This window comes from Peromyscus eremicus, chromosome 7 (assembly GCF_949786415.1).
Source record: "Peromyscus eremicus chromosome 7, PerEre_H2_v1, whole genome shotgun sequence".
NCBI classification, from domain to species: Eukaryota; Metazoa; Chordata; class Mammalia; order Rodentia; family Cricetidae; genus Peromyscus; species Peromyscus eremicus.
Window position 1 is genome coordinate 17,350,298 of NC_081422.1, and position 13,041 is coordinate 17,363,338.

The 13,041-nt window shown below is 49.7% G+C and overlaps 1 protein-coding gene across 10 annotated transcripts in view; it reads left to right on the forward strand.

Moving 5' to 3' along the window:
• Positions 1–13,041, forward strand: part of Dnm2 (dynamin 2) — a 92,141-nt gene that overhangs the window by 62,546 nt on the left and 16,554 nt on the right. For 3 of the 10 annotated variants that reach the window (XM_059267453.1, XM_059267445.1, XM_059267447.1), the window contains exons 10-14: positions 863–1,001; positions 1,866–1,952; positions 7,226–7,296; positions 11,145–11,196; positions 12,119–12,130. In XM_059267453.1, the coding sequence (XP_059123436.1) occupies positions 863–1,001; positions 1,866–1,952; positions 7,226–7,296; positions 11,145–11,196; positions 12,119–12,130 (361 nt within the window). The remainder of the gene's footprint in view (positions 1–862; positions 1,002–1,865; positions 1,953–7,225; positions 7,297–11,144; positions 11,197–12,118; positions 12,131–13,041) is intronic. The other 7 variants (XM_059267452.1, XM_059267446.1, XM_059267448.1 and 4 more) reach the window with 3 other exon arrangements.

A 13,041-nucleotide genomic window follows, 5' to 3' on the forward strand; every position in this document is an offset into this window, starting at 1 on the left:
ACCTGGATCCTACCCTCCATGGGCAACTGTCTTCGTTCCGACCCAACCCGCCAGGCTCCTCTGGGAGGGCTAGTTCTCAGGACAGTACACTCCTGCCGAGCAGCTGAAGTGCTTGGGGGAAGAGAGGGCATCTGCTTGTGGGACCTCAATGTCCCTAGCCCTCTGAAATGGCAGAGAATTTCTGCTTGAGCTGCCTGTTCTACTGGAGCACAGTCCCCACTTGCTTCCGCAGCTTCTCCAGGAAAACAGAGCAAAAGAAAAAACCAAAACAAAAAACAGCCAGGCAAGGGCTGGGGTTAAGGGTAGGGTGAATTTGTAGAGTGCTTGCCTGCACGAAGCTCGGGGTTCCATCCTTAGCATCATATAGACCATATACGGATAGCTCATACCTGTGATCCCAGTATTCAGGAGTTGGAAGTAGGAAGATCAGAAGTTCAAGGTCATCCTTAGTCATATGCCAAGTTGGAGGCTATCATGTTCTATGTGAGACCACCAGACCGGTTCAAAAACCAGAACCTAGAGTGGCTGCTGATTGTCATCCTAGGGGCCATTGTCACAGAAGTGACCAATTGAGATTCGACCACATACCTGTGGCCTTATGATGACAGTATCCTGTAGCACTTAGCCTTGAACTGTAGGCCAGCCCTCTGCTCTCCCAGGCCTTGCTGATCCCAAACAGCTTCCAAGACATATGTGGGTGCAGGCTTTTCTGCGCATGCACTAACCGGCTGATTCTTGTTTCTTCTCTCTCTCTCTCTCTCTCTCTCTCTCCATCTCCCGTCCTGTGTGTGCATTTGTGCGTGTGGCCTGCACTACCCTGGGTGTCTCTCAACCTCGTCCCGCCCTTCTCCGCATGACCCAGGACGGGGCTCTTCACCCCCGACATGGCCTTTGAAGCCATCGTGAAAAAACAGCTTGTAAAACTCAAAGAGCCGAGTTTGAAGTGTGTTGACCTGGTGGTGTCGGAGCTAGCCACGGTCATTAAAAAGTGTGCTGAGAAGGTAACAGGCCTTGCTCCTCCTGTCCCTCATCAGTTCCCACCTCATTTCTTCCTTGGTATCAGCCCTGAGCATCTGGACAGTCCTGCCTGGAAGGAACCCCTGCTAGGCACACTTGTCACCATCTCCACCTCAGACTCTGGGTGGCAGACCACACATGGGCCCCACCTTTTCAGTTGTGGGGTCCAGTGGAGTCCCCTTTGACATGTCCAAGCACAGTCACTGTGAAGCCATTCCCACCCCTAGATCCCGTCCCTGACCACTGCATGTCCAGCTGCGTGTTAGGGTGCATTTAGCAGCATCTCTCCCCAGCTGGGGAAGATGTGGCTCCCCACACGTGTGGCTCTGATCATTCACTTTCCCCGAGGGGGTCTAAGGCTTGGCCATGTGGGTGCCAAATTCACAGTGATCAGGGGACAGTTTCCAGCAAAGGGTTCCCTAAGCTCGATGACCCAGATGCTGTCTCTGTTATTCTGGAGCAGGGCACCATGCTCATTTGAATGCTCTGTGAGGGCCATCAGTTTGTCCTGCCTTCACCTAATGCTGGGCGGGAGGGGGATGTCTGGCACCTCTGGGTGACAAAAGCATGTCACTCACTTTCTCTGCCACTTTCCACCTCCAATCGCTGGCTTTGCAAAGCAGCTCTCAGCATGCAAGGCCACGCTCTCCCTTTTCCACCCCGCCTGCCCCGACCGACCGACCGACCGGCCTGCCCTTGTCTCCTAGCTCCTGAGCTGGGAGACAAGAGTAAACTGGGGACCTGGTGCCCCTCATGTCTTTCCCTGTTTCATCCTTGCATTAGTTTATGTTTCTCTCTGGCCTGGCCATGAAGACCTTGCCAGCTCAGCCTTTCTACTTGTCCCCCAGCTCAGTTCCTACCCCCGGTTGCGAGAGGAGACAGAGCGAATCGTCACCACCTACATCAGGGAGCGAGAGGGGAGAACCAAGGACCAGGTATTGTACCAGTTCGCTGTTCCTTTTTCTGTCTGTTCATGTGTAGGAAATATTGAGAGTATAGATCTGTAAGGTTATTTTTTTATTATTATAATTGTTTATTTCAAATGTGTTTTCCACAGCTTGCATGTGGAGGCCAGAGGACATCTCTGAGGAGTTGGGTCTCTCCTTCTCTCTTTATGTAGAAGTTCTGGGGGGTCAAACTCAGGTCACCAGGCTTCCAAAGCAAGCCTCTCATCTGCTGAGCCATCTCACCAGCTCCAAAGATGCATTCTGAGGTCCAGGACCATGGCTCTGTTGGTGTAGCACTTGCCTAGCCTGTCTGAAGCCCTGGTTTCCATCACTGGCACCCAGTAAGCAGGGTGTGATAGTACACGGTTGTCATGCTGCACTTGGGAGCTGGAAGCAGGAGGATCAGAAAGTTCCTGCCATCCCTTGACTGCACACTGAGTTCCACCCACCAGTCTGGGCTGCCCGAGACATTGTCCCTCACCACCACTCATCAGTCTCCACCATTCCCAGTGCCAGCCTGTACCCTAGCCTCCCCATCACATGATTGTTCAGGTGATGTTAATGTCTTTCTTTTCTTTTTTTTTTTTTTTAAAGATTTATTTATTTATTATGCATACACTATTCTGCTTGCATATATGCCTACATGCCAGAAGAAGGCACCAGATCTCATTACAGATGGTTGTGAGCCACCATGTGGTTGCTGGGAATTGAACTCAGGACCTCTGGAAGAACAGCCAGTGCTCTTAACCTCTGAGCCATCTCTCCAGCCCCGTTAATGTCTTTCTACAGCTACAGTTTAGATTGCTCCATGATGCAACTAAATCTTTATTCATTTTCTGAAGACCAGGGTGGTTTCTTGTTTACCGGGGCCTTTCCCCACAGTGCTTTGGGGAGACTCCATGTGACTCTAATTTTCGACCCTGGCCCAATGTGTAGGGTCTATAGGTTGACTTTCTCCATTGTTGGGGCTTGTTGTTTTTTTGTTTGTTTGTTTTTGTTTTTGTTTTTGTTTTTTCTTTCCAAGACAGGGTTTCTCTGTATAGTTTTGGTGCCTGTCCTAGATCTTGCTCTGTAGACCAGGCTGGTCTCGAACTCACAGAGATCTGCCTACTTCTGCCTCCTGAGTGCTGGGATTAAAGGTATGAACCACCACCACCTGGCTGTTGGGGCATTTTCTATGGTGAATATACTGTACCTTTTTAGGGCTGCCCTTGCCCTCCAGAGGATGACTGGGACTCTCTGGAAGAGAGTAGACCTGCAACCCCCTCTGCAGCAGAATCTCTGCTGTCCCTTTCCATACCCTGGGCTGTCATTAATCCTTCAGGTAGGGGGCTAGAGATGCCTCATTGGTTACATGGTCAGTGGACCCAGATTTTGTTCCCAGCACCCAAGTGTTGGCTCACAACCATCTATGAATCCAGTCCCAGGGGATCCTATACCTACCTCTGAGGTAGTAAGCACTAGGCATGCACTTGGTGAACAGACAATACATGCTGGTCTCCTGCACATAAATATAAAATAAAATAAATATATAATTATGGGACCTCATTACAGGTGCTTAAATGTAAACTAATACAAGTGTCCATATTGTGTCTGCTTATTTCTCTGGTGAGTTTCCCCGAAACACCTTTACCATTGATGGCAAAGAAACTGGCTACTTTGTCCTTAAATCTTCATTTGGCACCAGGCCTCTTAGATTCGCTTCCACGGCCTGGGAGATGTGGGTCTGGTGCAGACGCCATCATTACAGTGTGAAGAGTGAGCAGGACTCTCAAGAGTTCACGGCCAGACAGACCGCCTTACATAGTGAGACTGTTTTGAAATAAAACAACGGCAGACTGCTTCCGCATTCACAAAGCCCTGGGTTGTAAGCAGATTTTTCTGTCCCTCCTGCCAGCTCCCAAATCACGACATGGAGACTTACTACTAATTATGAAAGCTCGGCTGATAGCCTAGGCTTGTTTCTAACCAGCTCTTATGACTTAAATTAACCCATTTCTATTCATTTACTGTCTGCCTTGTAGCTTTATTACATTTACTCTGTACTGCCCATGCTGCTGTCCAATTTCTTTAGTCTCTGGCTGGAGACTCTACTGTCTCTAACCTTCTTCTTCCCAGCATTCTCTCTGCCCCAAAATCCTGTCTAGCTATTGGCCATTTAGCTTTTTATTAAACCAATCCAAGTGACAAATCTTCACAGTGTACAAAAAGATTATTCCACAACATTGGGATCCATCCCCAGCACCTCATGAACCCTTTAGTGATGGTGCATGTGAGATTGCTCAGGAAGTAGAGGCAGGAGGATCAGGAGCTAAAGGTCCTTCTTGGCTACGTGGTGAGTTAGAGGCCATCTTGGGCTCCATGAGACCCTGTCTCCAAAGAAAACAAACAGAAAGTCAAAATAATCCACCCCCCAGAAGCAAGCACTTGTGGTTGGTTTCCATCATCATTCCCGAGGCTGCTGCTGCTGTTTGTCCTGTGCACACAGCCCCTGGTGCCCCACTGTGGACACTGCCAGGCTTCAGCTCGGCTGGGGATGACAGCATTCAGGCCGTACAGAGGCAGCTTCACGGACTCTGCACACAGCACCCAGCCCTCCCAAACCACCTCCTGGGTCTGTGTACTTTGTCTTGCTTATTAGTGAGGACCTAGAGGGGCCAGAGGAAACCTTTTGGGGACCCACAGCCCCTCTTCCCAGATAGCCTGGCCTGTTTTTAATGGGGACCAGGGTGGAAAGCTTCCTGAGCCAGTGATATCCATGGAGCAACCTCAGCCTGTGCAAACCAGGACCAGAAGCATCTCAGCACACAGGGTCGTAATGGGGTTGGCAATGGACTATCTGAAGGCATCTCTGTCTGCCAGATTTGATGAGAATGCTACCTTCCCAGGTGTGGATGTGTGTAAACATACCGCAGCTCCTGCAGATGTGATTGGGCTTTTACTGTGTGTGGTGCTGGGTTCTAGCCTCATGCCAGTCAAATGCCCTGCCTACCTCTGAACCAGAGCCCCAGCCCGACTTTTTTTGTTTATTTTATGGGAATAAATACTTTGTCTACATGTATGTGTGTATGTACCACATGCATGTCAGGTGCCTGTGGAGGCCAGAAGAGGGCACCAGATCCCGTAGAACTGGAGTTACAGACAGTTGTGAGCCACCATGTGGGTGCTAGTAATTGAATCTGAGTCCTGGAGAAGCAACAAATGCTTATAACCACTGAGCATTCTCCCTAGCCTCCAGCCTTTTAATTTTAGTAAGTATATTGAAAACAGAGCTATGCAGGAGCCATGTTTTTTAATCCCAGCACTTGGGAATCAGAGGTAGGTGGCTCTCTGAATCTCTGAGTTTGAGGCCAGCCTGGTCTACAGAGTGAGTTCTAGGACAGCCAGGGCTACACAGAGAAATCTTGTCTCATAAAACCAAAAGGAAGGAAGGAAGGGAAAAGGGAAGGAAAGAAGAAAACAGAGCAATGCTTTACCCTGGCTGGCTTGAACTCAGAATATAGCTGTGAGTGTTTGTTTGTTTTTTTTAGAAAGACCTGCTTTCTGTGGTGGATTCAAGTCGCAAAGAGGATGTGTGGAGTAGTGGGGAGGGTGTGTGTGTGACATAGGGATGGACACCATCTGAGGATGAATCAAGATGGCTTCCAACAGAGTTTAATTGGGAAAAAAAAATACACCTTTTATAACCTATAGGGGGCATGTGAGCTAGGGTATGGCTTGAGATCAGGGGTTGAGGAATTTAGCATTCTACTGACCTTGACATTCCTCTTGCCAGAGATAAGGAGACTGACTTTAGCAAGCAGGAACTTTCCTCAAGCTCCAGAAGGAATGGAGACCTCTATCCAAATACCTGACCTTGGGAAAAGGTCTTCTGGGGACCAGACTCTCCAGTACAGTTTCTTAGTCTTACTATATGGGCCTGTCCCCCTCATAACAAAAGGGAAGGTCCTGATGTCTTACTCTTTTCCGTTATACCGCAACATTCTGATTTCTCTGTATTTACTAACTGAACTCTTGACCTTAATGGCCCTAGGCTCTGTATCTGAATTGTAGGCATTTCGTCCTTGGGATCAGGTGTGTCTGGCAAATCTCTAACTTTCCTGTCCTTGGTGTAATTAGAAGGGCACAATGGGATTCCTGGTTCCATGATGGTAGCGATCTTTCTTCTTCTTCTTCTTCTTCTTCTTCTTCTTCTTCTTCTTCTTCTTCTTCTTCTTCTTCTTCTTCCTCCTCCTCCTCCTCCTCCTCCTCCTCCTCCTCCTCCTCCTCCTCCTCCTCCTCCTTCTTCTTCTTCGTTTTTCAAGACAGGGTTTCTCTGTGTAGTTTTGGTGCCTGTCCTGGATCTCACTCTGTAGACCAGGCTGGCCTCGAACTCACAGAGATCCACCTGGCTCTGTCTCCCGAGTACTAGGATTAAAGGTGTGCGTCACCACCGCCCGGCTAGGGATTTTTTTTCCAAAGAATTACTTTGTGTAGAGAGACTACCATTGTACACATTTTTATCCTTTTACCAAGGCCCGAACAAAATTTCCCAAAGGGAAAGGCATTAATATTGAGAATCATTAAAAATGAAAATAAAAAGGTGCTGGAGAAGTGTGGTCTGCAGTGTTGAAATGCTGGAACTTTGCTAGGCAGCAATGGTCACCATGCGGTCCACACCATTTTGTGTTCAATATAATATGTACCTATATATGTCATGGAGGTGTGTGCAAGCGTGTGTGTGCTTTTCAGTGTGAAAGGGGCGCTGATGAGATAGATGAGAGGCTAGTCTGAAGTCACAGTGCACTGTTATGGGAAGCCGGCTCAGGTGCGTCTCAGTGGTAGACTGCTAGCCTGGCATGTGTCAGGTCCTGACTTCCAACCCCAGCAGTGCCATAAAAGAGAAAAAGAGGAGAATGAACCCAGTCCATATCCCTAACTTAGCAGCATTAGGCTCCAGATTCCAGGTGGGTCATGGGTCAGCCGTCAAGGCTGTACACATGACCACCACATTGGGCTGCCAGGTACTGTCCCTTTAGCCCAATCTTCCTGTGGGGCTCTTTCCACCTGCATGCAGATCTACCCTTGTCCTGGTGATCCAGCCTTCCTGCTGAGCTCCTGCCTAGGAGCCTGCTGGTGTGTGTGTGTGTGTGTGTGTGTGTGTGTGTGTGTGTGTGTGTGTGTACGTGTGTACGTACCGTGTGTGTACAGAAAGCACTGTGCTTACTGCCTGCCTTGCTGTTCTGTACTCTATACTCACAGCCACCCCTACTTCCCTCTAGATTCTTCTTCTGATTGACATTGAGCAGTCCTACATCAACACGAACCATGAAGACTTCATTGGATTTGCCAAGTATGTACTTATACAGCCAGTGACAAGGGCAGCACCCATTTCCACCCCCAGCACCAGAATGTCTGTCTGTCTGGTGGGAATGCTGGGCAAAGTGCAGAGCCATTGAGAGTACCTTGAAGCTTTTTGGGGCTAATCATGACGTGACTTCTGTGATAGTGCCCTCACCCAGCAGGCTATCTGTGGACATCTCAAGGACAAAGTGGGGGTTCTGTGGATAGTCTTAGGGAAGGGGGAGGCCATCCAGGTTCACACCCTGCAGGACTTTTCAGAGCCTTTCATGGGCCAACATACGTCCGAATCCTGGCCTTTTCACGATCAGAGCACCTCACACACTTTGCTTTCCACATAGATACTATAAATTGAAAACCAGAACGTTGGGCTGGGATTTGTCTGTCTCCATTATTAGCATACTTGCCTAACATGTACATAGCCCTAGGTTAGACCACGTAAACCAGGTGTGGTATCTGGTGCATTGGTCCTGGGTCAACCATAGCACTGGACCAGCTGGGGAGACTTGAGTGCCACTAGGGGTTTTCTGGTGGCTCGTGTGGGTTCTCTTAGATGCGGCTAATAGGATCATACCACACACCATCTATATACTAGTGGTGTACTTGGATGCCAGGCCCCCGGGTGGAGCAGTCAGCAATCCCAACCAGGTCCACTTGCCCACAGGAATTTCCTATGCAAAATCAGACAGGACAGTGTGTTCAGGGCTCCTGGAAGTCCAGAGGGTGGCTGTGGGGCCTGACCTTAGGGTTCTGGAGACCTCTTGACAGGGAGGGCCTGCTGGGCACAAGGCTTGAAGTGTATGTCATGCTCTGGACAAAGTTGATGAAGCATCTCTTCTGGGCTGGGCACATGGGGGCTGAGAGAAGTGAGTGAATGAATGATCAGAAGCCCCTCTCTGAGGACAGGTCACCTGGGGCCCAGGTGCTGGGGAAGGCAGCCTCTGTAAGTCTTGCTCTCCCAGCCATGCATGGACAGCATGGCCCCCGGATTGGTTGCTGCCAGTTTCCTCACCTCAATGTCTCTGCTTCTCACACTTCATCCACAGTTCCTTCTCACACTCTCTCCTGTTTTTCCTTTGACCACTCCACTTCTTTCTCTGGATTCCGGGGCCTTCCCACATCCCCAGCTGTTACTATACTGAGGAGCTGGTCACAGGGTGGGTATTGCCTGCTGTGTGCCTTTTTCCCTGGTGTGTGACCCGGGGTGCCCTCCCTGGGGGGCCTCAAGCCTGTGGGGGATGTTCCAGGAGCCCCTGGATTACAGCAGAGGCACTCTTTCAGCCAGGGCCCCAGCCAGGCCTTGTGACGAGGACAGTGGGTAAGACACCAGAGTGCCTGGCCATAGGGCACACAGATGGGGAGTGAGTGGGTGGTTGAGGATAGCCGCAGAGGAGACTTGGAGGGACCCTTCCAAGAAGTCATGACAGCAGTGGCCGGCCAGGGACTCCTGAGAGCTGGAGGCTGGGAGGGAGGACCAGGAGGCAGGACCATCAGCCAGTAAGTCAGGGTGGACACAGCAGCTGGTAGCCACACCCCTTACCAGGACTACCCTGTAGGCAGGCTGAGGAGAAGAGTTTAGATGACCTGCCATGGTGCCCAAGTCTCTGGTTAGGGCCGGGGACAGGTGTCTCCATCTTGGCTGCTGTTTGGGGGAGCCACAAAGCACTTACGATGTACCACGTCTGGGCCTTGTCACTGCACAGCCTTGCTGTAAGTGAGGGCTTAGTTTGGTCCCATCTCCTTCAGTGTGGACATATTTCTTCTTTGCTTAATGTCCTAGGCTCCAGACTGCCTTGAAACGTGGCAGACAGGGCCCAGAGGAAAAGCCCTGGGGGCTGCTAGGGTGGCCCAGTTGGTCGAGCACTTGCTTAGCGTGCAGGAAGTCTAGCACAGGTCAAAGGGACCTGACAGCACACACCCATCCTCCCACCACAAGAGGCAGAGGCAGGGGTGAGTTCAGAGTCACCCTCTGCTGTATTTCTGAGGTAGAAGCTAGCCAGGACCACAGGAGACACTCCCTCAGGGAAAAAAAAAGTAAGGTCAGTAAGATGGCTTAGCAGGTAAAGGTGCTTGGTGTACAAGCCGCATGAGTGGTTAGATCTCCACGTGTACAAGTATCTGCCTCCCAAAAAAACTGACAAAAGTTTAAAAATAAAGCAAGCCCTGGTATAATAATGTCAGGAAGAGCACTGGGTGTGACTCTACATCAGTTCTTAGTTTTCCAGTCCTTACCAATCTAGAATAAGGAGCCTATCCCCTCCAAACACACTCAGCCTGTCCAGCTGCTGACTGAAGCTTTGTTGCTGGGTCCCAGGCTCCCTGTGTAGGCCACCTGAACTCAGACTCATGCTCTGCCTAGCTTCCCTCTCTCTGGGGTTACTAGCCTGCACTCTGTGAACTGCCGCTTGAGACTCAGCTGGTCTGGGCTATAGGCAGTCTCAGAGCAGCCAGCAAGGAATGCAGCCAAGCTGTGTTGCTGTTGGTGTCTTCTGCAGTGTCCAGCTAGAGCAGTAAGATGGGGCTGCAGACATGACAGAGTGGTCAAGAGCACTGGCTGCTTCTACAGAGGACCTGGGTTCTGTTCCCAGCACCCACATCAGGTGGCTCACAACCACCTGCAACTCTAGCTCCAGGGGATCCAATGCCTCTGGCCTCCAGGGGCACCTGCACATATGTGGTGCACATAAATTCATGCAGGCGCGCGCACACACACACACACACACACACACACACACACACACTTTTTTTTTTTTTTTAAGGAGAAAATACAACAGAGAAGTAACAGGACACAGTTGTTTTCAGGTGGTTATGTAGTTATGTAATTGTTAGAGCAGTGCATATATCAAAACCAATTAGGAGAGGGAAATATAGTGGCCTGCCTAGAGGGACTGGGTGCAGAGCGCTTTCCTGGCATACACAAAGACTTGTGTTCCAGCCCCAGCACCTCATAAACCAGGTATGGAGGCACTAGGTTAGTAAAGGCAAGAGGATCAGGAGTCAAGGTCATCCTAGGCTACATGTAGGGTTGGAGGCCAGCCTGGGCTACTTGAGGCCCTATCTCAAAACTGATTGTAAACCTAATAGTGCACAATCCCAGCACTTGGAGGCAGAGGCAGACAGATCTCTATCAGTTCCTGGCCAGCCTGGTCTACATAGTGAGATTCGGGACAGCCAGGGCTACATAGTGAGACCCTGTCTCAAGAGAGTGATAGAGGGAGCTAGAATTGCTGTGGGTCTGTGGGGGAGAGCTAGCCCAGCATGCATGAGGTCTTGCATGTGTCTGCTGCATCCCCCTTTAAAAAGTGAGGGAGGAGAATGTGACTGTTGATGAGGAAACATGCAGAAACCTCCTGTAATGGGTTTAGGGAGTCCCTGGCTTGAGTCAGGACCTTCTAGCGAGCCCCTTGGCCAGTGTGAGCCCCGGAGTTAGGAGGGCTTGTTATGAGAGCCACTTCCAGACTGATGTAGGGTCAGGGGTAGGGTAGGAAGAGAATGTGAAGAAACTTCAGGTATGTTGTGCTAAGGTCTCCCTGGGCCAGCTCCCTGTCCCCTTTCCCTGCATCTTAAACTGCTCTGTGAAGCTTTAAGTTCAGTGACTTGTAGGAGATAGCTGGTGCTTCTGGAGTGCTCGTGAGACAGTTCTAGAAGCCAGGGTTAGCCAGATACATTTTTCTTGTTTCATGTGCTCTAGCTGTCCTCTACATACAAGGGCCATGTCTTTGCCTCTAGCCTTAGTGGGTCAGTGTGCCCCTAGGGAAAACACCCAGCCTAGGCCACCAGGGCCTCTCTTCATCTCCCTCCCACTCTCACCTGAACATGCCTTCTCTACTTCTGTTACAGTGCCCAGCAGAGGAGCACGCAGCTGAACAAGAAGAGGGCCATACCCAATCAGGTAGCTCCCCTGCCTCAGCTGTCATTCTCTTCTGGGGAAAGCAGCACACTGAGCACCATCATAGCACTTGATATGGGAACTGACCCCTTAGTACCAGGCCACTCACTCTCTCAGCTGCTGGTCCACACAGCTGTTAGGGCTACGGCTCCCACAGGGCCTGGGGGGCAAATTCCAACACCCAAAGGCCTCATCTGACATCTAAGGTGGAAGTTAGAGTTGACCCCCAAAGCAGGGGATTGTGTAACAGTCACCTCGAGGTATGTGCAAGCAGATTGTGTTTGCTAACTCTTGGCCCCAGAAGTGAATCAGGTAGGTAGAAGCCATGGAAGGTGCCCCATGCAGCTCAGGAAAGATGGCGGTGGTTTGAATTCCACACCCAGAGAACCCCTTTGTATCTACCCTTTCCTTTGTATCTACCCCAGCTTCAGTGGCCTTGCATATTTATGAATGGCTTCATAATGCCAGCATTACATGTCTGGTTGGGCTTTTCCTGTCCAGTTTCTGCCACTGCCCCCCAACCTCCTTCCCATGTCAGGCTGGGGTGAGGGTGGGGTGCTGTGCTATTGTATCTTGCACGATTTAGAGCCAGATTGGGAAGAAATGTAACAATTGCATGATTTTGAATTTTCTTTTTTTTTTTTTTTTTTTTTTTTTTTGCGCTTGCCATAGGTAGTTCATATGTTGTTGCTTTTTTTTGTTTGGAAGAAGATAATGAATTAAATATTAACACCATGAATATAATTAATAGCATGTAATTTTTTTTCTTTTGCTGTTTTTTGTTCCTCTGCTCTTCTTTCTCCTGTCATTGTGCTTTTCCCGCTTTTCCTCCATCCCTTCACGTCCCTTCATCTCTCCTCCTCCTCCTCCTCCTCCTCCTCCTCTTTCTTGATTGACCCACAACCCTAACTTTACATTCTCAAAGGGGGAGATCTTGGTAAGTACCTGCTTAGTGTGGAAGCTAACTTAGAGAGTCTCGTAGTAAAGGAGGTCCACCCTTCACCTCGACTCAAAAAACTAACCAATGAGCTAACCTGGGAGCCACATGCCACCGCTGTCACTGGACCTCTTGTCCTGGGTATCTGTTGCTCTCACAAAAATACTAACCCAGTTGCTCCTTTCTGGGAGGCACACTCTTCTGCCTGGTTCCTAGCAGGTTCTCCTGGTGTCCTATAGTTCAGAGATGGCAAATACGCAGTTCACACATAGCCTCCATCCCCCTTCAGCCTCCTAGCCATGGAAGAGTTTGCTCAGATCCTGCTGGAATTCATTATTGCTGACATCACTGACTCACCAGAGCATGTGTTATTACCACATGCAGAGATTTGCCCTCTCTGTACCTGTGCAGACATGACTAAATGATCCAACACTCCTTCCTGTGATTTTCCTCTACAGTGAGCCTGGGGCAGACATTGCTAATCAGTCCTGGCATTCTTATTTAGTATGTATACCATCAACTCCCTCATCCTGTAGCTGTTGTGACTGATTGTAGTAATTTTTTCTTTTAATTTCTCCGTGTGACATCCTACTCCTGTACCCATGATGGACATAAATAATCAGGTTGGCTCTAGCCTACTGCCTCCATGGGAGATAGGATGATTACTGTGGACATTCAGCTCCACCACCACCCCCTTTTTTTTTCTCATCCATCGCCTGGGACAGATTTCACTAACTGATCCCATCACTTCTTTCTGCTGTGCTCAGAATTGTTGCTCTTCTCCTCTGGGCAGTTCCACCAGTCACTTGATGTGATTCGTATTTGCCATCCTAACTGTGGGTAACTCATCTTTCCTTTGTACAAGGGCTGGGAGCTGGGGTGTCAGAAGGGTGTGAGGCCCAGCCCTTTGA